This window comes from Melozone crissalis, unplaced genomic scaffold (genome assembly GCF_028551555.1).
Source record: "Melozone crissalis strain CALT ecotype California unplaced genomic scaffold, PUWL_Pcris_2 ptg000045l_1, whole genome shotgun sequence".
NCBI classification, from domain to species: Eukaryota; Metazoa; Chordata; class Aves; order Passeriformes; family Passerellidae; genus Melozone; species Melozone crissalis.
The window spans coordinates 15,214,695-15,238,895 of NW_026535823.1; the positions used below are offsets into that span (position 1 = coordinate 15,214,695).

At 36.9% G+C, this 24,201-nt stretch overlaps 1 protein-coding gene across 4 annotated transcripts in view; it reads left to right on the forward strand.

The window, feature by feature from the left end:
• The window catches only part of DPYD (dihydropyrimidine dehydrogenase), a 329,698-nt gene that overhangs the window by 71,755 nt on the left and 233,742 nt on the right, over nucleotides 1-24,201 (forward strand). For all 4 annotated transcript variants that reach the window (XR_008483657.1, XM_054285597.1, XM_054285598.1 and 1 more), the window contains exon 4: nucleotides 18,374-18,461. Coding sequence is in view for 3 of the 4 variants with exons in the window: in XM_054285597.1 (XP_054141572.1) it covers nucleotides 18,374-18,461 (88 nt within the window). In the remaining variant the exon portion in view is untranslated. The remainder of the gene's footprint in view (nucleotides 1-18,373; nucleotides 18,462-24,201) is intronic.

Here is a 24,201-nt window from a genome sequence, read left to right on the forward strand (position 1 = left end):
TATGATAGGGTAGGATGTAGGTGAAATTTGTGAGGACTGGCTGTGTGAGAATTCCATGTGGGTAATTCCTTCCCTATCTAAGGTGTACTAAGGATATGAAAAGTATGTACAGTTGTCCAGCTTCCAAATTCTTTCTGGTAGCATTTTGTGGTAGAGATATTTCCAGGCAAGCCTAGTTTTGAGTTTTAAGAGAACCACTTCTGGGAGGAATTTTTCTTGAGCCACTTCATGTACTGAAGGTTACAGGGTCCTACACTGTCTTGCGTCTTCTGTTAACTGGCAGCAGTTTCATCTCATACATCTAATTATGACTTATATCTGGGCATATTCTGGTTTTTGTATTTCCTTGTTTCTTTTTCTTGCTGATGGTTCTTGATAAATGCTTAGTGTTGAAATCTGTATATTACCTACTCATTTCTGGAATGGGGAATAACTCCATTGGTTTCCCGCAGACTTGTTAGAAACTCATGAGTTTCAACTATGTGCCGGCATGCCACTTACCAGTATAAGTGTTTGCCTGGTTTGAGACAGCATTTAAGATGTGCATGTACCTATTTTAGAGAGACTTACAAGGACCAGTGATTTTTAATTAGCTGGTAGGGTGATGCTGCTCTTCTGAATGTGGCAGTACAGCACTGCTTTTGTGCTGGGCAGTCAAGGTAAGGGACCATCGTTCAAGTGAAAAGCTGCTCATGTAATTCCTGGCTCTACTGTGGCTTGGACCTGGTTACCTTGAGAGCATCCTATAAGCATCCTCTGCATCACCAGGCTTTTTCTGGAGGAGGGGAAAGATGGCAAGAACTTTCTGTTGTGTTCTTTCTTTCAAAAAAATTCTTCTAATTTTTTTGTTTACACTAGCATTGATACTTTAAAAGGTGAGAAAAAATTCAAAGGGAAGGTAGGCTTTCATCATGTATTATAGATCAAAATAATATGGTGGTTTGTTGGGTAGTTTTATTTGTCTGTTTTTTTTTTTTTTTTCAACCAGGATATAAGTCAAACTTTTAGTTTATAATGTAGCTGCTGATGTTAGGAACAGTTCAAAAAGTGCTGAAAATTCAGCTTCTTGTGTTTCTTCTGCATTACATATAATGTCTTGTAATTTGAGGCTTCCCTACAGCAGCCTTACACTGCTCCAAGGACATTCTTGGAGACTTTATCACCTCTTAGTGCAAAGTTTCACTGAAACACAGACTTTGCAGCTTGCTAGGTACTGCAAGTTTTAACACCCCCTGTCACCTAGCTTGGCTGCCTTTAGGCTGGAAGTACTTTGGAAATTACAGCACTAAAAGGCAACTTTCAGAAGGGACTGATGGTTAGAGGCAGGAGGGCTTCTTCTCTGGAGTTAAGTTGCCTTTTGGCAGTGTGGCTCTGTCAGGAAGATGTGTTCAACATGCTGGCTAAAAATAGGGGAACTCTGAGGCCTATCATCCATGAGCCTCTTTTAATACCACAGATGCTTTAATTTAGAGATTGCTAAAGTATTTTGAGGGAATATAAGTCTTGTTAGGTGGAAAGGTCTTGTTTCCTTCTAACAAATTCCCTTTTATTGAATAACTTTGGAGTCATTCGATAGAACTGTTAGTACCATAGTCAAACTTCAGTTTCACTGTGTGCATCAGACAGGTGCATGCTTTGTACGACAGGTGAGAGTGCAGGTTTCGTTCGGAATAGTTGCTTTTCAAACTTGTGTGTTTACAGACTGCAGCCTTGGGATAGCAGTAATGCTTTTGTTAGCTACTGAGTTATGCTAGCCCCAATCCAAATAAAACATTTGATTTGTGCATTCCATTTTAAACAGATGTACACATGCTTGCTCCCTTCAGACATACTGTATTTTATCAACACAAGGGATTCTTATTTCTTTTATTACAGTGTGTAGTGACTACTGAGAGACAACAGTGTAGCAAGAAAGTTACCTGACATTAAATTCAGACAAGAAGTGATATTCTACCATTCAGAATGTCTTCAAAGTGTTTCATACAGTGGAAAACATTTGTGTGACTTTGTGGGAAGAAACTGTGAATATTGTTTGGATTCCTATTTAACTGAAGAAAGCGACAGCTTCATTTTAATACTGTTTCTGATATGTTTAGTGATATACTTGGGCAGGTTAAATAATTTTATTCCATGTGGTAATCACAGTGTACAGAGCACTGTTTTGTTGAGTATATTTTGAATGTAGTCTGTTAACATGCGTTAATGTTCAGGGTTTTGTTTTTCTTTAAAAACAATCCTAACACAGAGCCCCAGAACTTAGATGTAAAATAAAATGATTATTTGAGGTAATGACGCGGTATGTACCCATGCTAAATTACACCTTATTTTTGTCATGAAACTGATGCAGAAACTACTAGATACTTCCTATATGATTGCTGTTGCAAGTTGATCAGAGAATCATTAGGGGAAAGACACTTCAAAAAGTCCTCTGTAGGATTTCTCATTAGTGTGAGAGTATATTCTTTATTGCAATAATTACTGCTGTACTTACATGTAGTGGAGGACAATGTAAAGTGAACTGATTATTGTAAATGTGTAAAGATATCCAGTCTTTCCTGTTTACCAGTAATTTCAAACATACTTTGTGCTTTTTGTTTAAAGAACCGTAATAAGAGCAAATAAGTCTACTTAGTTTTCTCAGTGTTAAATACTAAATATGAATTTAATAATAACAGGAATTTGGCATATCTTCAAAAATTTTTGTGGACTTGTAGCAGTGCTGGTCGCAAGACCTTTCTGAGCAGTAAAAAAAAAAATAAAATAATCACAATTTAGACACTTGAGATGTCTCACAAGTTACATCTCTTTCACCCTAAATATAAAAAGCATTTTATAAGCCATAATGATGATCTTCACTGTTGAGGCTTCATCTGTATCTAACAGAGGTTGAAAAAAGATATGTTCTATACTATGAGATTTTATAATGGAAAACAACTGTTTCTTTTGACATGCTTAAATATAGGAGTTTTTTAATAACTGTATTTCACTTCATTCTCATGCAATTTTTAAATACAATTACCTTGGTGCTCCAGTCAGTGTTCATTCACAAATGTATGATATGAAAAAAATTGATGTAACCCAACATTATTTATTAAGGCATTTTCTTTTATCAAAGGAGATTTTTAAAATGTCATTAAGGAACTCATTCTCTGAATTCTAAATGTACTGGCTCTGTTTACAGGTTATTTTTCCTTTAAAAAAGTCTAACCAATAGGCCTCCAACTTCAACAGAAGTCTAAAAATGGAACTTTTCTCTTTTACATTCATATTAATGTCTGTGACAATAATTCTTCATCTGACGTTCAGCAGTCTTGCTGATGTTCAGTTGCAGCCTAAATTCTGGGGAATTTCTGAATTGGCTTTGCTCTTCAGAATAAATACAAGTAAAAGTAGCAAAAATATTGCTACAACTTCGCCTTGTAGTTCACTGAAGTTAAAGACAGACATCTCATTTACTTCCTGGGATCATGATTTTGTTTGCTTGGAGCAACAGGTTGGGAGTTATTCTCTTTATCACTGTAGCTTTTAAATAAAATTTTTCAGAAAGGTGTTGTTAAGCAAGACAATATCATTGAACTTGATGGTCCAGTGGTGCACTCAGGATTGAGGGACAACTTGGGGGTTCTGGGATTGCCCGGGAAGCTGGGATGCAAGTGGTTTCTGTGCTGCCGGTTGCTGAAACTGCCAACATATTCTTTACCCTTGTCCTTCGTTGTCAAAACTGAAATAATATTTCATTGCCTTGTATCTGGATGGGGAGAGGAGTACAAAGCAAGAGTGAGAGGTGCTCAGGATCTTTGCTGAGGGTGACTGCCTGGGTAAATGTGGGTAGATAAACACAGTCTCTTGTACAGGAGTGAACATGCCTTGTCCGAGTTCTGTGTTGATGGGGGTTACCATAGCTCTAGGGACCCTGGGAAGGCAGGCAGGCATAAATGGTCTTCAAGCAGGTGGTTTAGTTATCTCTTGTACTATCAGAGTCACTTGCTGAGATTGGAAGGGACGTGGGGAGGTTGTCTAATCCAATCCTCTTATTCAGAACAGTGTTGACTAGAGCAGATCTCCCTGAGCTGTGTGCAGCCAGGTTTTGAATGCCTCCAAGAATGGGCACTTCACAGTCTCTGTGGGCAAACAGAAAATATCTCAACGTCATACTGAGCCTAAATTAACTGGCAGAATAAGAAATGGACAGAGCTAATTCTTTCATATGTGGTTATGGGCACTGACCTAGCTTTATTATTTCCAGATTCAAAGTAAAGGGTTATGGCTTTGCTTTCACCTGGCCCACTTCCCCAAGGACAAGCTGAACAATGCTGAGGGTTGGACAATACGCTGAGAGTCAGTTGTGTTCTTAGGGCTGCTGAGATGTCTCAGAACAAATCAAAGACCCTTATATTTTAAGGAACTAGATTTCTGCATTTAAAACTGTAACAATGAACACTAATCACAGGAGTCACTATGCAACTATGTTTTATGTTAGCAAGAAGTCATGGTTTTCAAAATAAAATTTTTGAAAAGTGGCTCATTGATTCATGACACTGGGTTCAGGTATCTGTGCTTTTATCTCTTGGCTAGTGAGGCAGAAGTTGTGTCACCTATTTTCAGGTTATGGTATAAGGCTGGGTTCTGAGCCTGTGAAAATGCTGCTGGTCTCTATTAAAGAAATAGCAGTTTGTAGCTGTAGAGAAATTCAGCCCAGTTGTGTTAAAACAGTTTTTAGAAATATGTTTGTCACATAACCCAAGATGTACCAACATAATGATTTAGCACAACAGAGCATACATGTTCATGAAACACTATGCAAGTTTAAACATTTTCATTTTGGAATATTACTCAAATACCTATTTTTGTTTAAAAGGAGAATGTGAGATTCTGAAAAATCAGCAAATTAATATTAGTGTGTTTTCAGCACTGCTGTAGGTTTACAGCAGACTGTAGGTTTCTGTGCTATAAGTACTCGTCCCAGAACTGGTGTCTGTAGCACTCTGAAACACTTGGCCACTTGGAATAGGTTTGGCATGAAAAACTTGGCCTAGCAAGGTGTTTGTTTAGTTAATGCTTGCTGCTGTTGGGTTTTTGTTTTCTTTCTCTTAATCGACATTTTTCCAACTTATATTTCCCCACCCCTGGATACAGTGTGTCAGTAATTGAATCTCTTATTTCTCAAAGAATAAGGTAGTAATGTCATACTTTATATTCATGATAAATTCATAAAATATTTAACAGATACTAGCAAGAGCCATTATGAACTGACTGTGTGAAAGGATGGAATACTTGAGGGCATTTGTCACACATAATTCATGGCTGATGACTGAAAATAATTCAGCTCTTCTGATTGAGTTGGGTTGAGTCCCACGCCTTACGTTGCATATATTGTAAGAGTATTGAAAATGCTGGAATTTGGTTTTGGTTTTTTTGCCTTAATTGAAAGGTAACACTAAATCAAAACATCTGAAAATAAGTCTGGTTTTCTTGTTCTTTTGGAACATAAAACTTAGTTAAAATGTTCATAATATTATTTGCAGTGTGTGTGTTGTGTAGATAGTACACAGACCGTAGTAATGAGGTAGATGCATTAAGAAAAACCTTTCTTCCTCCAAAAATGATGGTGCATACGAAGCAATACTGTAGTTGAACTACAGTTGAATGATTTTTTTGTCTGAATCTAAAACCAAAATATGTTGTTTAATTTTTTTCATGGAACCTGCATCTAATTTAGGTTTATCTCTACACAATGTCTTTGGCTTATATACGGCAAAAGTGTGTGTTAGAGAAGGACAGGTACAATGTTACTGGTGTGGCAGTAATAGGATTCATCCAGTGAAGAGATAACTTCCGTTTAAAATATGTGAATAGTAGTGTGATCAGGAGCAACTCAGAAAAAAATAGCTTTATATTTTCATGCTAAGCAGAAAAATGCTGGTGAGTGATATACTCTCACCAGGCTGATGTTGAGAGATATGTTAGGCAGTTGTGTAGAGCTATTTTCAGGTTCAAAATCATCACCCAAGAATTTCATTTGATCATGTAATATTTTTTCATCTTCTCAAAGGCAACAAACATGCAAAGTATAGTATACATTTGACATGTATTTTTAACTATGTGCTAGAAAATCACTAAATTGCACTAATGCTAGGGAGACTCTTTTATGAATTACTGAATTGTGCAAATTAGCAAGTGAACAAATACAATAAAAAAAGAATAATGTATCACATAATGTTCTTAGTATGTTTTGACATTTGTGGTTCAGTGTTAACTGTTTTTGCCAGTACATCATCTTGCACAGTGCTAGTAAACATATTCAAGTATATTTTAGGAAAGATCATGCTGAGCTATCAGTAGAGCATTTTTCCAGAGCAGTGTCACTCCCTCTTTGCTGAAACCAGAGAGGGTTATTTTGCTGTATCTAATTTATTGTGCATATTTCTATTGCTTTTGTTTTGAATTGAGGAAAGAGTTTTGCATGGTTGTGTTTTGTAAGCAAATGAGTATAACTTAGGTTACTGGATCTTAGCATGTGTAAAGCACCGAAATGGATTTGTAGAGTGGTCTTCCAAAATATTGTCAGGAACTCTGCTGTTAATTACTCTGATTTGAATTGTTTTTTTGCATTTTGGGAATTGATTTTTTTTTTTTTTAATTCTATTTGGGTGATAACTGTCAAACTCCTGTCTCTCTGAAAAGCTCCTGCTCTTTGAGGGGGCTAAAGATCCTGGTCATGAATAAGGAAGTGAAGGGATGAATAAAAGGTAGAGCTTTTACTGTTCTTTACTCCTGTCTTCATTTCCAAAAAGACAGACTGCTTATGATTGGAAAAATATCCCATCTGGTTTTGCACTAAAATTACTTCAGTGTAGGAAACAATAAGTAGAGGCTAATTCCAAGAAATTGTTTCTAGTCATAAGAGTACTAATAGTACATTTCACATCCTCAGTGAAATGGGAAATTAAAGAGTGGATAATTCTATCTTTCTGCTATTCTAGGCTCACAAAAGAAAAACAAATTGCGTTGACTAAATTAGAAGTGACTAAACGCCCTTTAGTTGCATTTGTTGTCCTCTGTTCCATTCCTTCATGTTATGCGCTTGAACACATATTGACAGCACCACAAACACCCAAATGTGGGTTTGAATTTATATTGATAATCTTTGTTGAACTGACTAACTTCAATCAGAGACTGAAGATGAAACCTAAGTAGCTCTAGGGTCTTTGGGAGCCTTTCTTGACTGAGCAATGTTCAACTCCATCCAGCCCATCATAGAAAATACAGCCCCTGAATATACCTGAAATGGGCTGTAGTGGGATTCTAACACAAAGTATCTTTCCTTCTCCTGCTTAAAATTTGGAAGGCAATATCAAGATACCTTCATGAAAGTGAGCTAACTGCTTTTAAAATTGCTAACCAAGCAAGTCCTGCCAGAAAGGAATCTGATAAAGCAGCAGCATCATTCACAATCAAAACTCTGACTGGTCTACAGTAACCCCAAACTGGAATATATTCTGCTGTGATCAGATCCTGGCCAAGGACGGGGGAACAATAGATAGCCTTGCCTCCTGACATCCTGGAGCCAGGGATGCAGGAATGGAGCAGAGTGACAGTAGCAGCTGTCAGGGAGGTTTTCTTGTTGGTTTAATTTGTAGCATGGGTACAGAGCTTCAGGATTCTTACTGCTGAGAAATTTAATAAGAGCTATCTGAGTTTGCAGCCAGCAGACTTGGGCATTCACCTGGAGTAAAGAAAACAATTGGCATCCCTCACTCTTGAGGAAAAGAGACACTGGTAAGTAAGCTATACCTGTGATTGTGTTGATATTATAGGATTCTGCAAATCCCGAGGTATGAAACTCTGGAAGTTATTGGATGCATTCATTAAACCCTAATGCTTCTGGGTTAGAAAGAGCAATGCTAAAGTCAGAGCATCTAAGTCTGGGATGCAGAAACAGTTGGGGAGTTGCTAATGGGTACTCTGTGTGATTTTGTGTAGAGGAGGTACTAATGGAGGGTGGACAAGGAGAAGCATTTTGTGCTAATTAATAGGCTTTCTGAAATGTCTGTGTGACTAGTCTGAGAAATGCAGATCTTTGTGGAGGTTTTCTTTTATATAAAAATTTTAATATTTTTCTGTAATTGTTTTCAAATAACTGCATAAAAAAGAATTGCCAAAAGGCAGACATCTGCTCATTTGTAGCAAGCAAAACTATCTACCAAAAGAGAATATTTAAATCCTTCCAGCAGGTTTTTGAAAATGCAGTGCCTCTGGGAAATGGGAAAAGTGTACTTTTTCAGCCACACTACATTTACAGTCTTGGGATTGCTGTATTTGATGTAGGTCTAACAATTTGAGCATGTACAAAGAAGAACAATGCCACAAATTCAAGAACAAGCGATCTATCAAACTGTCGTGAACCAACAGATTAATTTTTTTTATGCATCCTAAGATTTCTTAAAGCTGTGCTTCTCTGGAAAAAAAAAAAAAAACAAAAAACAAACCAACATTTCTTTTAATATTTTCCAGACAGCACTTAACTGCTGAACCATCACAGAAAATGTATTCATTCGTATGCCATTAACTCCAGTATGGGAGGAAATGTGACAAAAACTTCTTTTATATAATCTTCTTAAAAGGATGTGAAAATTCTCCCTGCTTAGCTTACAAAGATGAAACCTAAAATGCAAGATTTTTGTGCCTTCCTTTTAGTAACAAATATTTGTCCTATTTTTGCAAACACTGTTTATTCTCAAGTTACTCTCCCCAAGCCTTCTTGACATTGAGAGTCCAGAGTCTTCTCTATGTTTAGCTCATAGATGGAGTTTTCTTTGCCAGTATACATTGACCTGAAAGGCCATGCTGTAGTGCTCAGAAATCAAGCTGTTTTTAAAAGATTTTCCTGTGGTTATCCTCTCAAAATCCTTGTATATATTTCATGTTTTAGATCCTTTGGGTCCTGGTATTTTAACAACAGTTCTTTTTATTTGTCCTAATTTTGGGGTGCCTGGTAAAGTGCTGAAATAGTGTGCATGTCGGAGATTTGCATGTCAGAGATTTCTGCACTGGAAGAAGGAAGCTGTGAAGAGGTACAAGTATACAGTGGGGTGCTTCTCTAGACAGCCTTGCTACCAAGGGGGTCAGGTGTTAAATTTATTTGGTGATCTACAGAAAGGCTCTGTCTGTTTTGTTTGGTTGGTGGGGGTTTTTTTATTGCTTTGTTTTGGTTTGGTGTTTTTTAGCTGGGGGAGATGCCCAGCTAAAAAAAAATGTAAATGATATATTGGTTTCACATAATGTGAAGTCTGGATAGGGATGTCATTTATTCCTATCATCATACTGTGAATGCATGAATATTATAAAATTTTTCCCAGTGAAGGTGCTTATAGCAAAATTTGGATATAGCATATACAAGAACAATCAGTCTTTATGAGTACGTGTATTTCCCTCTTGCAAATAATTAAGACTGAATTTTCAACTTTCTACTATGAAAATGTTACTTTCATCTTTAAACTCAAAATATAAAGAATGCAACTTTGATTCTTGGTGTAATTTGTTCAGGGTTTGTTTTCACTCTGTGGTCACCCCTCTAGTTTCCCTCTGTGATTTCTGTAATTGTGTCACGAAGCTGTTTCCATTTGCTGAGGGGATGCTGGTTTTGAATCTTTAAGAGTAAATTTAGGGTAGAAAGCAAAGCCAAATAATTATCTTAAACATCAAAGCATGAAAGAAAATGCCACCTTTTTAAAAAGATGCCTATATATTATAAGCAGGGTAACATTATTTTCATATGACTAAAAAATGTACCAATTATTTGCAGTGTAAAAAATCAGAACTGAAATAGCAGGCAGATTTCCTTGTTTTCTGGGTCTTAATGACTGAGCATATTAACAAGTTACAGTATCACTTATTAAGGTATCTTAAACAAACCTCCTTATTTGAAAGAGAGGATGAAAAGACAGTCCTTGTACACATGCAATTTCTAGACAAAATATTAAATCTTAGGATGCTCTGCTGAATTCTCGCAGTTTCCAGAAGAGGGAAAAGATAGGAATAGTGGCACATGGTTCTCAAATCGCAGCTGCAGCAATTTTAAGTGAGGAAGGATGAGGACACTGAAGTTCTGGGAGCTCACTTCTGGAAGACTTGCATGAGGCCGGCTTAAGAAACTGCTTAAACCTTTTCCTTATAAGAAGTCGAGTGGTCTGACTGGGTCCCACTGGGGGCTACATATATTAAAATAGAGCACAGTTAAGCAGTCTGATAATGAACTGGAGTGTTCATTGTCTGGAAGGACTGAGCTTGATTTACTAAGGAAACTCTGCCTTTCTTTCCAAGTTTTAACACTTGGAAAAAGATGGTCAGCTGGGGTCAATGACTTATCTCCTCTATTGGAAGAAGCATCTTTATCAGGTTTGCCCTGGAAAGGTGACTGACCTCTCAGTTTTCTTTGGAATTCTGAACTGTAGTAGCAGCCAAAACAGATCATTCTTTTTTGTTTCTGCAAATCTGAAAGCAAGAGCAACTGAGCCCTTTGAAGTTTTTAGTTTTATTCTGAAGTCAAATGATTTAATTTCTGCTTTTGCCTGCCTCCAGATTATGCTTTGTGTAGGATCAAATGTTCAGGTGACACCAACAGCAAAGCTAAAACCCTCCTGGTCTTTTGCTGTCTTTTCTTCCACCTTCCTACCCCTTGCTAATATTAGCATCATGAGTTGGGAAATGCATTGTGTGCAGAGATCAGTGCAGCCTGACTTGTGAGTGGCAGGGTTCTAGATCAGCATTCAGTCACATCTGTGGATAATTGCAGCGTGATAAAAAAGAGAGTTGGGGAATTTTTTGGTGCTCAGATCGTAAAAAGGGAAGCTTTAGCTTAATATGCTGTTACTGCCTTTCCCAAAACTAATTCTCCATAGAAGTTTTGTTTAAATCACTCTTCTGTTAATTGTGATAGAATTGCTGGCATGTCTAAATTGTAAGACTCGTTGTGGTGCTGTAGTGAGGTAGTCCATTTCTTTGGATTTTGTAGTTTTAATTGAAAACATTTTCTTAAATTTTCAATTGATGCATTTTAGTTATACTGTATCATAGATTGCTTATAAATGTTGTTCTTAAATTTAATCAATTTTTTCAGTGCAAATAAATGGTAGATTCGTGCTCCTGATATTGATATATTGAACAGAGTGGTGTTTGTAAGATGTGCATAGATGATGAAGGCATTTTGGGAGAAAAACATTGACTAAACTTGTGAAGTGTATCTTTCCTGAAGTGAACCCAGAGGACTTTTGTTGACATTAAGATAGAAAGGCAACAAGTGTTTCATATTTTGGAAAGGTAAGTTACACAGGACGAGAATCATGCCACATGAAGCTAATTTCTGATCTCCTAAAAACCCTAGAAAGGATACTTGATACAAGTAAAAAAATCTGTAACACTTCTGGGAGAATAGTCCAGGCGAAAGAAGATTGTGTACAGGACAAGCCATAATAAAAACTGTCAGTTCTGTCAACCTTTCTGTCTATGGTCTATAGAGGATTAAAAGGATATTGAACATTGTGTAACAGCTGTCTCTTATGTGAAAGGGATCACTGTTGTGGTGAGCAGAAATGTACCCGTTTAAAAAGCTCCATAAGGCCAGGTGTGGCTGGGCCACAAGTGGCTGCTTTGGCAGGTAAACTGCTGCTTTCAAGGACTTGAAGAGCACAGTGCGAGGTCTAATAGATATTATCAGTGTTTTATCAACAAGTGGGTTTCTTGTGTGTCTTTTACACTACTGGAATAGTATAGGTACTACCAAGTTTATTGTCATAAGCAGGAAACTCTATTGTGTTCCTGTGATGTTGAGAAAATACTGATTAATATGTGGTGTGAAATTTAATCAAGTGTTAACAGAGAAGTTGCAGATTGACTTTTAAGTATTTGGTTTTTGTAACACTAAAACCATAAAGATTTAAATAAAAATAAATAGAAATAGTATTTTATAGATAATAATATAATTATATATATATTCTACATGATAGTATAATTAAATATAACATAATAAATAAAAATATTTTGCTGGCAACAATAAAACCTTTAACTAGACATATTCTGGGACAATTTAATGACTTTTGAATGTTGATTAATATTGTCGAAAACACAGCAATTTCATAATCCTTACCCTAAAACAAAAAAAAAGGGGACCATGCTTAGAATTAACATTGGTGTGTTGGAAGGTTGAAATTACTTTCACCATCAATATAAAAAAAAAAAAAGATTTCTAATAAGTCAAAAGGAATAAACAGTTTTTCTGATTTGGCCTCAGCTGAAATACATGCTTTGTGCTACAGTATTCTGTAAGCAGAACCGTGTTTCTATTTTTAATCCCTCTAATTTATATAACAGCTTTATTCAGCAACATTATAAATTGGAGAAATGCAATTAAAGTAATATATACAAGTTATATACATAAAGTGGGGGAAAGGCAGCAATCTTTTTGGTTATATTGTAAAATGATTGGTGAAAAATTCTGTGTCCCAGTAAGACGACAGGAGGAGTTTGAGGAGAATATAACTTCTCATGAACTGTCTTGGAGCAGGTTGCTTCCCACAGTGCAGTGCAGACAGAGCCTGCTTGTGTTCCCACTGCTCAGCAAGGGGTTAAGAGGAAATCCCACCAACCTGCTTTTCCTCTGCTAGGCTCCATTTGTGGGTCTGGTCACAGACCAAGATAGCTCTGTCCAAAGTATGCTGAAGCCATGACATTAGGCATGACAGCTTTAGTGCAGAAATGGAGGTTTCTGGTGGGCTGAATGGTGGTTGACAACAACTCAGAAGATAGACTGTAAAATGACTGGTGCACACTTTCCTACACCACTGTCATTGATACCTGATGACAGACAGTGGCTCCTTTATTATATTATCAATGCTGTCCATTAAAATGAAGTTATGATGGAAGATGATAAAAAGTTACAGGACAGAGAAGTGGAAAAGTTTCAGATAAATGGGGAAGAAAGACTACAGAAAACAGGAAGACAGCCAAGCAGAAGCAAAGAGGAGAGGAGAGTTCCTGCACTCAATGGGGATTCAGAAGTAGATGAGAAAAGAATTATGGCTGTCTAGAGAGCCAAAGAAGAAAAGAGAAAGACGAGGCATTGATGAATAGAATGATTTGGAGCCTATGTCCATATGATTCACCACCTCTTAAGTGTCCAAAAATAACCTTGTCTGTAAGTGCCATTATTCTGCACTAGGGTAGGAGGTTTTTGTGTCTAAAGACTAAGTTTCTACTCTGATGATTTCTTCTTTTCAATGAAAAGCACCTCCCTTATGAGTCCTGTAACTGCCAGCAGCAATGCCACATCTGTCTCTAATCCTGTAAAGTGCCTCTATTTAAAATTTGCTTCCTCTAGTCATGTGAACTTACAGACACAGAAGTAGTGCAATTTTTATGGATCTGCAGAAGGCTTACAGGACTTCAGGTGACTGAAGAGGCAGCAGCAACAGTGTGGGAGTCTTTCCTGCTTTTTCTAGATATGAGCTAGTATTGTCGATTTACATGATACTGAATGTTTTGTTTCTTACAGCTCCTGTGCATTGCTAACAGGCCAGGCATTTCTCGCATACATAATTTTTCACATGTCATTCTGCAATATAACCCAAAAGACTGCTGCCTTTCACCCACTATTGAATATCCAGGACCAGGATATCTACTTGTCTGTATTGCTGTGTTTTGTACAGTTTCTGGTGCCCTTTATACTAGTGGTGTTTCTTGGCAATTAGATTTGGTTTTTTTGTAATCCAAACTTACTTTTCATGGTTGATTCTAATTTAAGATTTTGTTCTCTTTGCCGCACTGTAGTTTGCACAACTGTACTTTGCATTGTACATTGCACAGCAGAAACCTTGGCCTTGCATGTGAGAATTCCTTTTTCTGTTTCTTGACTTCTAATATTTCTGTATCATTTGTCTTTGGTACTTATCAGACCCATGTATCAACTGTTATGGTGTTTTGGTATTTAAACCTGACAAAACAACTCCCAGTTACTGTTTAATCCTTTTCTCCTCTCCATTGAGAAATGCAATGAACACAAAGACAAAAGAATGTGGGATTTTTCCCACGTTCTGTTAGTTTTGGGTGTGTGGATTTTTGTTTGTTTGTTTTTAATTAGGAAAATAATTGCAGCTTTTTTTTTTTTTTTCAGCTGCCAACAGTAAGTTTTCACCAATGGCTTACCATTTAAGTAGTGGATCTTTATCCTGGCATCCCTTGCCTTTATTAAATGAGTCTATGTGTGTCCAAATCTCAGTTTAGGTTTGTCCTTGATCTTCTTTGAGTACAGCAAGAAGCAAGACCAAATGGGGATATGGCTACAGGATTAGCCATAAGTAATTGAAGGACTGAACTTTGAGAGAAAAAGCTATGTAATGCTTTTCACTTTGGGCATCAAAGGCAAGGGGCATTCAAATTGGAATTTAGATTTATTTGGAAATAATCGATTAATTTTTTCCTGACATGCAGCTTTCTTATTTCAGTGCTTACTGTCCCCAGCTCAGGGTTTAGAGTGGTGGAAGAGTCTTGAAACCAAGAAGAGCTTTGGTTGGGTCAAAGTTGGGTCTCCTGTTCATGCTGACCTCTTATTTACTGGGTGCAGTTAGCTCTACCATTCTCTAAAAGTTAATTGACCAAAGCCTCAGAAAGTACATACAGACCTTCACTGGGGCTATTTCTTGGAGTAGTGGATAAAGTTTTAGAAATTTCTACAAGTACTAGAACTGGAAGACTTTTTTCAAAATGTTTATGTCCTGCAGAAATTAATTAGGATTCAATTTGCTTCTAAACCTCTGCCAACAGTAACCGTAATAAAGGTTATTTGCTCTGTTTTGTGATACATGAAGATTTGATGGGTTATCAACTACAATTTGTTGAGGAATATTATTCCAGATTATCTGTTTCACCCCTGGTCTTTCAGCATTCACGTGCTTGCACTTCAGGTGATGTTATTACCAGTTACATAGACAATTGTTCACTGCATTTTTAGGTAACAATACAACTAAATTTTCCTTCTTTGTTTGAAAGCAAAAGTGTGTTAAGAGCTGGCCTATACCTAGAAATGGGACTGTTGGTCAGATATTTCAACTTTAAAATAAAATGTTGGGTAATATTTCAACAACTGTACAACAAAGCTGTTAACTGAAGATTATCTTGCTATGGCTTCCTTTTCTGCAGTGCAAAGACTGTGCTTTTTATATGGAAATTAATATGCATGTGAAGTGAATGTGGTATCTTTTAAGATTCAAAACAGCCTATGTTTCTAAAGGAGATGCTGTTCCATGAGCAGTGGGAGAAGAATCCATAATATAGGGTGCTTTCTGATAGTTGGTAGGATTTTTCCTAAATTTTTTACTAAGAAATGCTGAGATATATATTCTCAGATTAGCACAGGTCCATAGGTAGTCCAGAATGTTGTTTGGGTTTTTTTTAGTAATGAGCATGCACTTCTTAATTTAATTTGCTGGGAGCTAACGGGTGAAATAGAAACATTTAATCTAAATTTCTAATTTGTTTACAATATTTTGAACCAAAATCATAGTAATAAAATAACCTTGTAAAATGAAAGGTGAGGTTTCTCAGGGTGGGAGGACAGTTCAAGAAAAAGAAAGGAAGTATAATGCTTTATGTTTCTCCACTGGGGTATATGCCTGTGGAACTGAAGCTCATGGTAATTGTTGCTGTGCTCCCTTAAGCAGGGTATTTTGCCTGTGATTTTTGAAAGGATCAATCACTTGCAGCAATTTATGTAATAACTTTCTGGTGTGTGACTCTACTATATTTATTCTTTTTACCTGATTCACCAGAATGCAATACCTTTGCTCCTTTGTACAGTAAATGCACTCCGTGATATCTGTGATAGTATGGTCAAAAGATAATTTATTGTCAGATAGAAAAATAGGTCAACACTAATGTCACTTGATGATCAACCCCCCAAGTTTAATAAAACACCTCACCAGCATGCATTCAGCACAGTGCTTGATGTTTTATTAGGACTACAGTACCTTACAGTACCTAGCTATAGCAGGCATGTAATTACTGAGCTGTCATGGTGATAAGTGGGATTAATGGCAGCCTGGTGCACTTTAGTCTGCAGAGTGCCTGGAAGATGGTATTATTATAGGAGAAAGTCTGGACTGGCATATTCATGGCACCCTCCCCTCCTCCCCAAAGCTCACATTCAAGTTTGTGTTACCTGCCCCTCCCAGCAGCTGACATTTTCAGCAGCTGTTATTTGTGAAGCAGCTCAAAAATCAAAAGAGAAATAATTTGGTAAAGATGCTTGCTAGTCTGAACGAGTAATCTGTACACATCTTATCCTGCCAGGTGCCATGCAGTTTTGACATGAGATTGTTCTATATATAATCCACAGAATACATTTTATATTCAGTGTGCTTCCTCTGATTTTTAATATAGGACTGTTGTATTTTAAAGAAAACATCACTGAGGAAAGTGAAGAATAAAAGATCGTAATGGAATTCATGTCTTATTTAATTCCATGATTTTGAGTTCTATTATTTCCTTGTTGCCTACACAGGCAAACTGCTCATCTGAGTCCTCATAGTGGTTTTATTTTGTGCAGTGCATCTCCTTTTTTGCTGGCTTTGAGTACTAGAACTTTGCCTTTTTTTAAAGAGGAGAAATTCTTGTTGGCTTAGAGACCACAACCTTTTGAGGTCTCCCTGTCCTACCTTTCCTTGTTAAGACCTTTTTAACATGTACCTGTCACAGGTAGTGCTGGGCAGTGTTATGTTCAGCTGCCACAGCTAAACCTGCCGATGCTTTTCTGACACCCACCTAGCTGAACTCGTAACCCAGTGTGGTGTTGGACCCAGGTTTGGCTTCTGCAGGTTTCCCATCCTTTGGAGCCTGTGAGACCCGTTTACTTTAAGTATATCCTCTGGGGCCTTTTTTCCATGAAGTCTTGTGAGAAAATCTAAACAGTCACTGCTGCATGTGCCTTCAAATTTTTCTGGTGCCATATTGTCTGCAATACCCAGCTAGATTATAATGAATAACAAGATGAAAGGCTAATTAATCTTTTACTTAACTAGCTGTCCCTTCTCTTGTATTCCACCCTTAACTGTAAAAATGACAACAAAAAACCCCTGATATGTGTGATTGACAAAGTCAGGACAGTGTTTTGTTGCAGGTATTCCAGTAATTTCCTTTTAATATAATCTTAATTTCTTTGTATATAGTCTACTGGCCTCTTTCAGCTTTTCTCTGTTTTAAAATACTCAGTTCCACAGTGTTGTAACCTATCACTGAATAAAAATAATTAAGGTAGACTTGTGGAACTTATGTATCTGGGCTCAAATAATATGTAAAAACCAAATTTTATTTCATTTTGCATACATTTTTAAACCCACAATTTACATTAATTCTGACTGTTACTAGAGCAGTATCAAAAGAGCATCTGGAATAACCTAATGAATTCTGAGACAAGTAGTGAGGCATTTGACCTGTGATAATCCTTGATCTATAAAACCAACGCTGTGTTCTAATACCTTTGTGCCTAATAGAGAACCATTTTACTCCTGCAGCTGACTTTTATCTTTTTTTAAGGTTTGCTTAATGCAAGTTGTGTAGACTGTCCTGAGGACTTATTGCTTAGATGGGAGTGGTGCAAGCATCACACCCCCATGTATGACTATGCAGAAACAGAAAATCAATCTTTATTACTTAGGATGTTTTGTCACCTTATTTCTTAGTTAGCTTTCGTCATTAGAAATGACAGGAAGAAGGTCCTAGGGATTTTGGCTGGGGGCATGCATAAGACTTCTGCATTGTTTTCAGAAGTCACAGACTTATCACTGGAAATTCAAAGAAAAATTACTTGTAAATTCATCAGCTATTCTTTGGACATACAGTAAGATGTATGAAATATCTGACCAGATTTCCTTTTGTGGAAATACTGTTGCTTTTGTAAGTCTGATGGTCCAACATTCAGCATTTAATCCATAATGAGACTTCCATAACTTAGTAATAAATTTAGGTTTGCAGCACAAGTGTTTTCAAATAGAAAAATGAACTGGTCAGTAGTTCAGCAACCATGCATTCCAGGGAAAAAAAATTACCTCTATGTAATTTGAGGGTTTCCTAATACTTCAACAGTTGCTGTCTGTGTGCTTGTAAATGGTACCCTCCTATGTAAAGTACAGTCAGCACAACATAACTAATCTGTGTGATGACAGTCAGTAATGATCATGTAGTGCTTTGAGAGTTTAAATAGAAATTCTTTGTGTTTTGCGTTATTGCTTTGTGACTTATCTTTTAGCATGTTAACTTGTAAACCTTTTACTATTTGCAGCACTTGCATTCCATGTCTGCTTGACACATTTTCTTTTATTCCTAGATGCCTAAAGTGTGCAGATGCCCCTTGTCAGAAGAGTTGCCCAACTAATCTGGACATCAAGTCATTCATCACAAGTATTGCAAACAAGGTAAAGTCAGACTTGAAGTTGTACATGGGAGGAGATAACATATAATGTCCCTCTGTAACTTGGTGGAAGGGGTAAGTTATTTAAAGGCAGATTAATTTTGGATTCTGTGTTTCTGTTACAGAGCAGAGACAATAGAAGTCGGGTGAATGCAGAGCTTTGAGAGTTGTGTTTTGGCAATGCTATACAGGAATAATATTAGTAAACAGCCTTGAAGGTTTGAAGTAGTCTTTGCCTTGCTGAAGCCAATGAGTACGTGCTTACTGATTCTAATAGGCAGATTTAACCTGCCAGATGGTCAGTGAGGTGGAAAACCCTACAGAATTTGGGTTGTTTGATGATGACTTTTGAATCCTCCTGGAAGCTGCATATGCAGGGTAACACACTGGCTTTGCCCTGAGCAGGTGACTTGGTCACTCGGTGTTTTATCAGAATATCTTGCTCTAGAAAAGAGTTGCAGCTTAGTACTATTCTCTCAGTAGATATAACTTTTTTTAATGAAGAAGCCAAAGTATCTTAGATTACTGAAATGTAATCATTTTTGGACTCTATCCTTACCTATCAATACCTTCTGTATCCACACTGAAACTTATGATAAAAGGTATAACACAGCTTTGGTAGCTGCTTTTACCTTGTGTTTGTGTCTGGTTGCTGTGTAAGCAGCAGGAAACATTCACACAGAGGAAGTTTTGAAAAGTTGAATATTTGGTTTCTGCTGTTCAAGATGTTAGAATGGAAAAATGCATGCCTAAATCAGTACTGCTTCTGTTAATTCAAGTTTCAAGTTTGAGTTTATGTACAGTTTTATGCTCTTCTTTCTCTCCTTACCCTACAAGAAGAAATCTTACATGGCATGATTGTGGAAGCATTTCTCTGCAACAACTCTAATGCTCACTTTAAAACTAAACAACCAGAAAACCAAACCAAAAGAAGAAACTTCCTAAAATTAAAAGTTAGTAAAACCCCCAGAGGGACATGCTTGCCAAGTAGATGAATTCATGGGCTGAGAAATAAGGCTAGAGAGTCCTGCATGCCCATGGCAGGAGATTTGGAACCGCATGGTCTTCAAGGTTCCTTTCCAACCAAACCAGTCTATGATTCTGTTTTGTAGCCTCCATGTCAATGGCTATGTCTCCTGTGATTCATGTCCCAAGCAACTTAAGGAAACTAACAGCGCAGAGGGAACCCAGCCTTGACTTGATGACTGCAGTCTGCTGGGTTGAATTTTCCTTTTGATGTATTAGTTTCTGATGCCTTTGCCATAAAATATCTCTTGTAACAAATTCTGTTATTCAGAAAATTACAGGAAATTCTTATGGTTTACTTTATTAATGGAATCTCTCTATAGTTGTAGGTACGTACTGCTGTTTTTACAGTACTGCATTTTGAAACTTCTTGCTTTCTGTCAAAGGTGCAAGGTGGAAGTTCAGAGGGGGGTACCAAAAGTTGAAATGATTCACCTGAAATCATGACCTGGCAGAATCTGTGTAAGAGCCCACTACCATGGCTGCTCCTGTGGTGTCCTCTGCTCTCTTTCATTCTGCTGCTGTGCTGGTACCTGCACCGCACTCTTTCAGAGCAGACAGAAGACAAGAATAGTGTGCTTTTGAAAACTAAAACATGTAATTTATAATTTTGATAGTTTTTAATGGAACCAGTAAGTAATTTTTCACTTTGTTATGCATTTTGCTGAACTTCTATTGAAATAATAAGTAAGATATTATCATTCAGCAGTCTGAATATTCAGCTTGATGAGAATTTCTGCATTATTGTCACTGAAGTTCTTGCTTAAGGTGATCAAGGATAATTTGCATGTCATTGAATATCATTTTCAAAATGATAAATTTGTTTTTGCTGTTTTCATCGTATAAATAAACTTCCGTTTCTAATCCAAAGCTTATAAATATGTATGATAGCTTCTAGAAGAAATAAATAGGTGAAACATAGAACATTCAGGTGTTTGAGGTCAATAGATTCAGGGAATTGGGGTGCGTTTTCTAGACTTCGTGAAGATTCGTGTCTGAATCTCTCATCACCCACTTGAAAAACTTGCTTCAGCTGGTTACTCTTCTACTTGTTTAGAGAAGATTGTGTTCGATAAATTCCCTGTCCTTATCCTTGTGTAAGCAGTATTGCATGCAGGTATTTATTTAAACATGATTCATTATTAATATAGACTATTTAGACAGCAGTAAACTGAAAATGAATTACTTTGTCAGGTATTAAAAAGCTCTATTGTATGTGGTTTGTTTTGTTGGGAAATGGCTATAGCAGTCATAAAGGGTCAGGGATTCTTGTTCTCTTAAGCCTGAGGCTTTTTAGATATTTACAGGCCATGTACAATGTAGCTGTTCAGGCTGTTCTGCCGTTAGACCTGAGCTCTGAAGTAGAAGAGGGACAAGGGAGGAGGGTTGTTCCTGGGTTGAGAGGGTAATTGAATTGCCAGACTCAATGAGCCTTGAGCCTCTTTGAGAGAAACGATGTCACTTACGCTGTATTGTGTTAGCTGCTGTGACTCAGTAGAGTTTAGGCCACAACTTCCATTCTCTTTTTCCATACAAACTGGATTACAACTCCACTTTATAAAGGTATAATCTATTCCATTGTGTCTTCCCAGTTCGTGTTTCTCAGTTCATAAAGGCCGCTTGCAATTGCGTCTCGGAGATCAGACTTTACATTCACCAGGCACACGTTACTATTTTTGTTTCCAAACATTAGAAGAGGGCAAACAAGAATTCTGACTTCCAGCTGTCCTCTTTAAATACCACCACATTGCAAAACCAGTATTTCTTGCTTTATAAGGAACAAGTGCTGTCATAGTTGTTTGTTTCTTTAAAAAGAAAAAATACACTAAAGAAAGTCCAAACGTGTTCAGCTGCTGCAGGAGAAGCTGTTCCCCCCAGCCCTGAAGTAGTACCAGGAATGATTTTAGGATTTTATGCTCTCCTTTCCCTGCGTTGATATGTCAAGCAAGAAGGAATTTGTAAAATGGAACTTTAGCACTTGTCATCCTTTAGGACTGGCACAAGCAAATGTATTACAGCAGCAGAAAATCCTACAATTTCCCAGAAGCATCTCTCAGCCTGAACACTTGTAGGGTATGCAGCTTTTCTCCTGTTCAGCAAAATCGTGCCAGAGAAGCAGCCCTTTAGAAAGCAGCAGCTCCTCACATGCTTTACCTTTGAACTGCTCAGTGGGAGAGTCTTGGAGCTTTTTGTTATCAGATCCTTTATGGTTTGAGTAGTAGCATTGAAAAACAATGTTGGTGCACACAGGGATATCAACTTTTGTTACACAGCACAGGCATAAGGAATGAGTGATTCAGCCTTTACAGTCTCAGTCTGTAATGGAGAACTGGGAGTACAGAAGTATCTTTTTTGTTATCTGTACTCATAGAACTCACTTTTTTTATTGTAGCCCTCTGTGACTAGCTCTCACAATTTTATTTCAAGCCATGCATTAATACAGTGATTCCTGACATTGACTCTACAGCTTTTTCTGTGTTCTGAAGGACCATCTTCTCCCACATCCCTTAATGATAAAGATAAGATGGTTTGCACTGACACATCAACTTTTTTTAACAGACTATATTGAGGCCAACATTAGAAAAAGAACAAAAACAACAAAGAGCCCAGTGCCCCCCAAAAAAATCCCAAACCAAATGAAAAATCCGCATTGGAAAACAAACTCAAAAAACAACCCAGTCCCCAAAATCAGCAATTCCCATGCTGCCCTCTGAATAAAAGGTTGTCCCTGGGCTGTGCAGAACACTGGGAGGGAAACGGAGGAGGGAGAAATTAATGTCAGAAGCAGTACGGAGAAACTTGTGGAACCCAGGGCAAAGTTATAGGATTTCAGAGGAATCTTTAGGTCTAAATGAAATCAAAGGAAATTCGTGTGGGATTTTCAAGAATGAAATTGTTTTTTTCAAAGGAGAAATCAGAGAGGGAACAAACTGGAAGACAGAGAAGGACCCAAAGGGATAAGGGCAAATCTGAAGTTTGGGAGATTGAGGGAGTAAAGGAAACCGTGTTTGTGGTAATACACTAGAAATAAGGAAAATGAAAGGTGTGTAGACAGAGGAAAAGAAGATACAAACAGTTGTGGAATTGCTAAGACAAAATAAATGAAGAGAAGATTGCCACAGAGAAAGGGTGTTGAGAGACATAGGATTATGACAGGTGAGAAAAACAGAATGATGGGGTTTTTTTCTGTGCCAGAGGAACTCTAAATTAACAAAAGACATCTATATGCCATTGCAAAGACTGTAGAAAACGACAAGTCACAGTTCATATGTAGAATACTGTAGGTGGGGTACTGTTAATACAATGAAGGATTGTGGAAGTCAGCTGCTAGGTGACTGGTAATAATTATATACAGATATTAATCAAAATTAATCTTTAAGTACTACTTTGAGGCCCCAGGTTTTTCAGAAGTGCTGATTTATTCAGCTTTCTCTGTTAATCGTAGTATATTCCAGGTCACTAAATAAAATAGTAAGGAAAAAAAAATTTAAAAGAAAAATTAGGAATGATATTAAATTGATGCACATGAAGCAGTGACTTTTCTTGAGATGTCTGTTTGTACTTAGTGTAATGGAATGGCTGACAGCTGGTTTCAGTCGCCGTAGTGTAATTATGTAGAATAGACTTTTGCGATGACACTATGTCAATTAAGGAATCTCTCACATTCTAGACTACAAAGGACAAAATGACAGTACAAGATATTTCTTCCGTTCTTTTTCATAAAAAGATAGTGGCACTGTGTGAAATTACAGTCCTGTTATGATGACACAAGTCAAATGATGTGAAAGATTTCTGGATTGATTAAAAATCATCAGCATTATAATATAGAATATGTATGATTTGATAAGTTGCTGTTATGTTTTGTTCATTCTTCTTTGGAAGATATTTGGGGGGGCTGACAGACTGAGGGCATTTCTTGTTATATTTGAACTGGTGTGTGTCAGTGTGAAAAATGCTCCTTATATAACAACATACTTTAAAAAGTGACTCTTTGGTCTGTGGAAATGTTTTAATCCAATACATCTTGAGTAAATTTTAAAGCCATTGCAGAACATGAACTAGAATAGGAGGTGGTGATATTTTTCCATGTATTTTGCTAGGTCTCCCTTTGTTAAACTTAAATCTAGATGAAAAAGAAATCATATGACTGTTTTCTTCTTTCCTTTTAAACTATTCACACTGTCTCCAAATTCTGATAAAGTCAGTGTATTAATTTTTATTACATAAAGCATAATAATGCATATTCTTTAGGGGTTTTTTTAGAAAACTGCAATATCAAAACATCCTGATGCATTATGAATTTATTTAAAAAGCTCTTGAATTGAATTGAAAGAAAGGATGCTATACGCATTTCCTGATAGTAAATGCAATTTCTTCTGGTCTCTCTGTATTGATCCTATGTGTTTTAATAGATTTTTTTCAAGTAAAAAACAGTCTAATTTGCATGCAAATTATATAATGCTTCCAAATGATGCATGTGGAGATCCTCTTCTGCCTGTTTTCCTCTGATTATTGATATCTGTTTAAGGCTTCTTTTTGTTCCATATGTTAGCAATGTAGTATTTATTGACATTTTGTTGTAGGAAACCACAAAACAACTTATCCAGTTAGATTAATTTATTTCCATGGAAATGCACAGGAAAAAAAGATTCTGTGAACAAAGGCAGGAGCAGACATTTATCTCATTAAAAAATTTAGAATTCTAGTTCTAGACATGC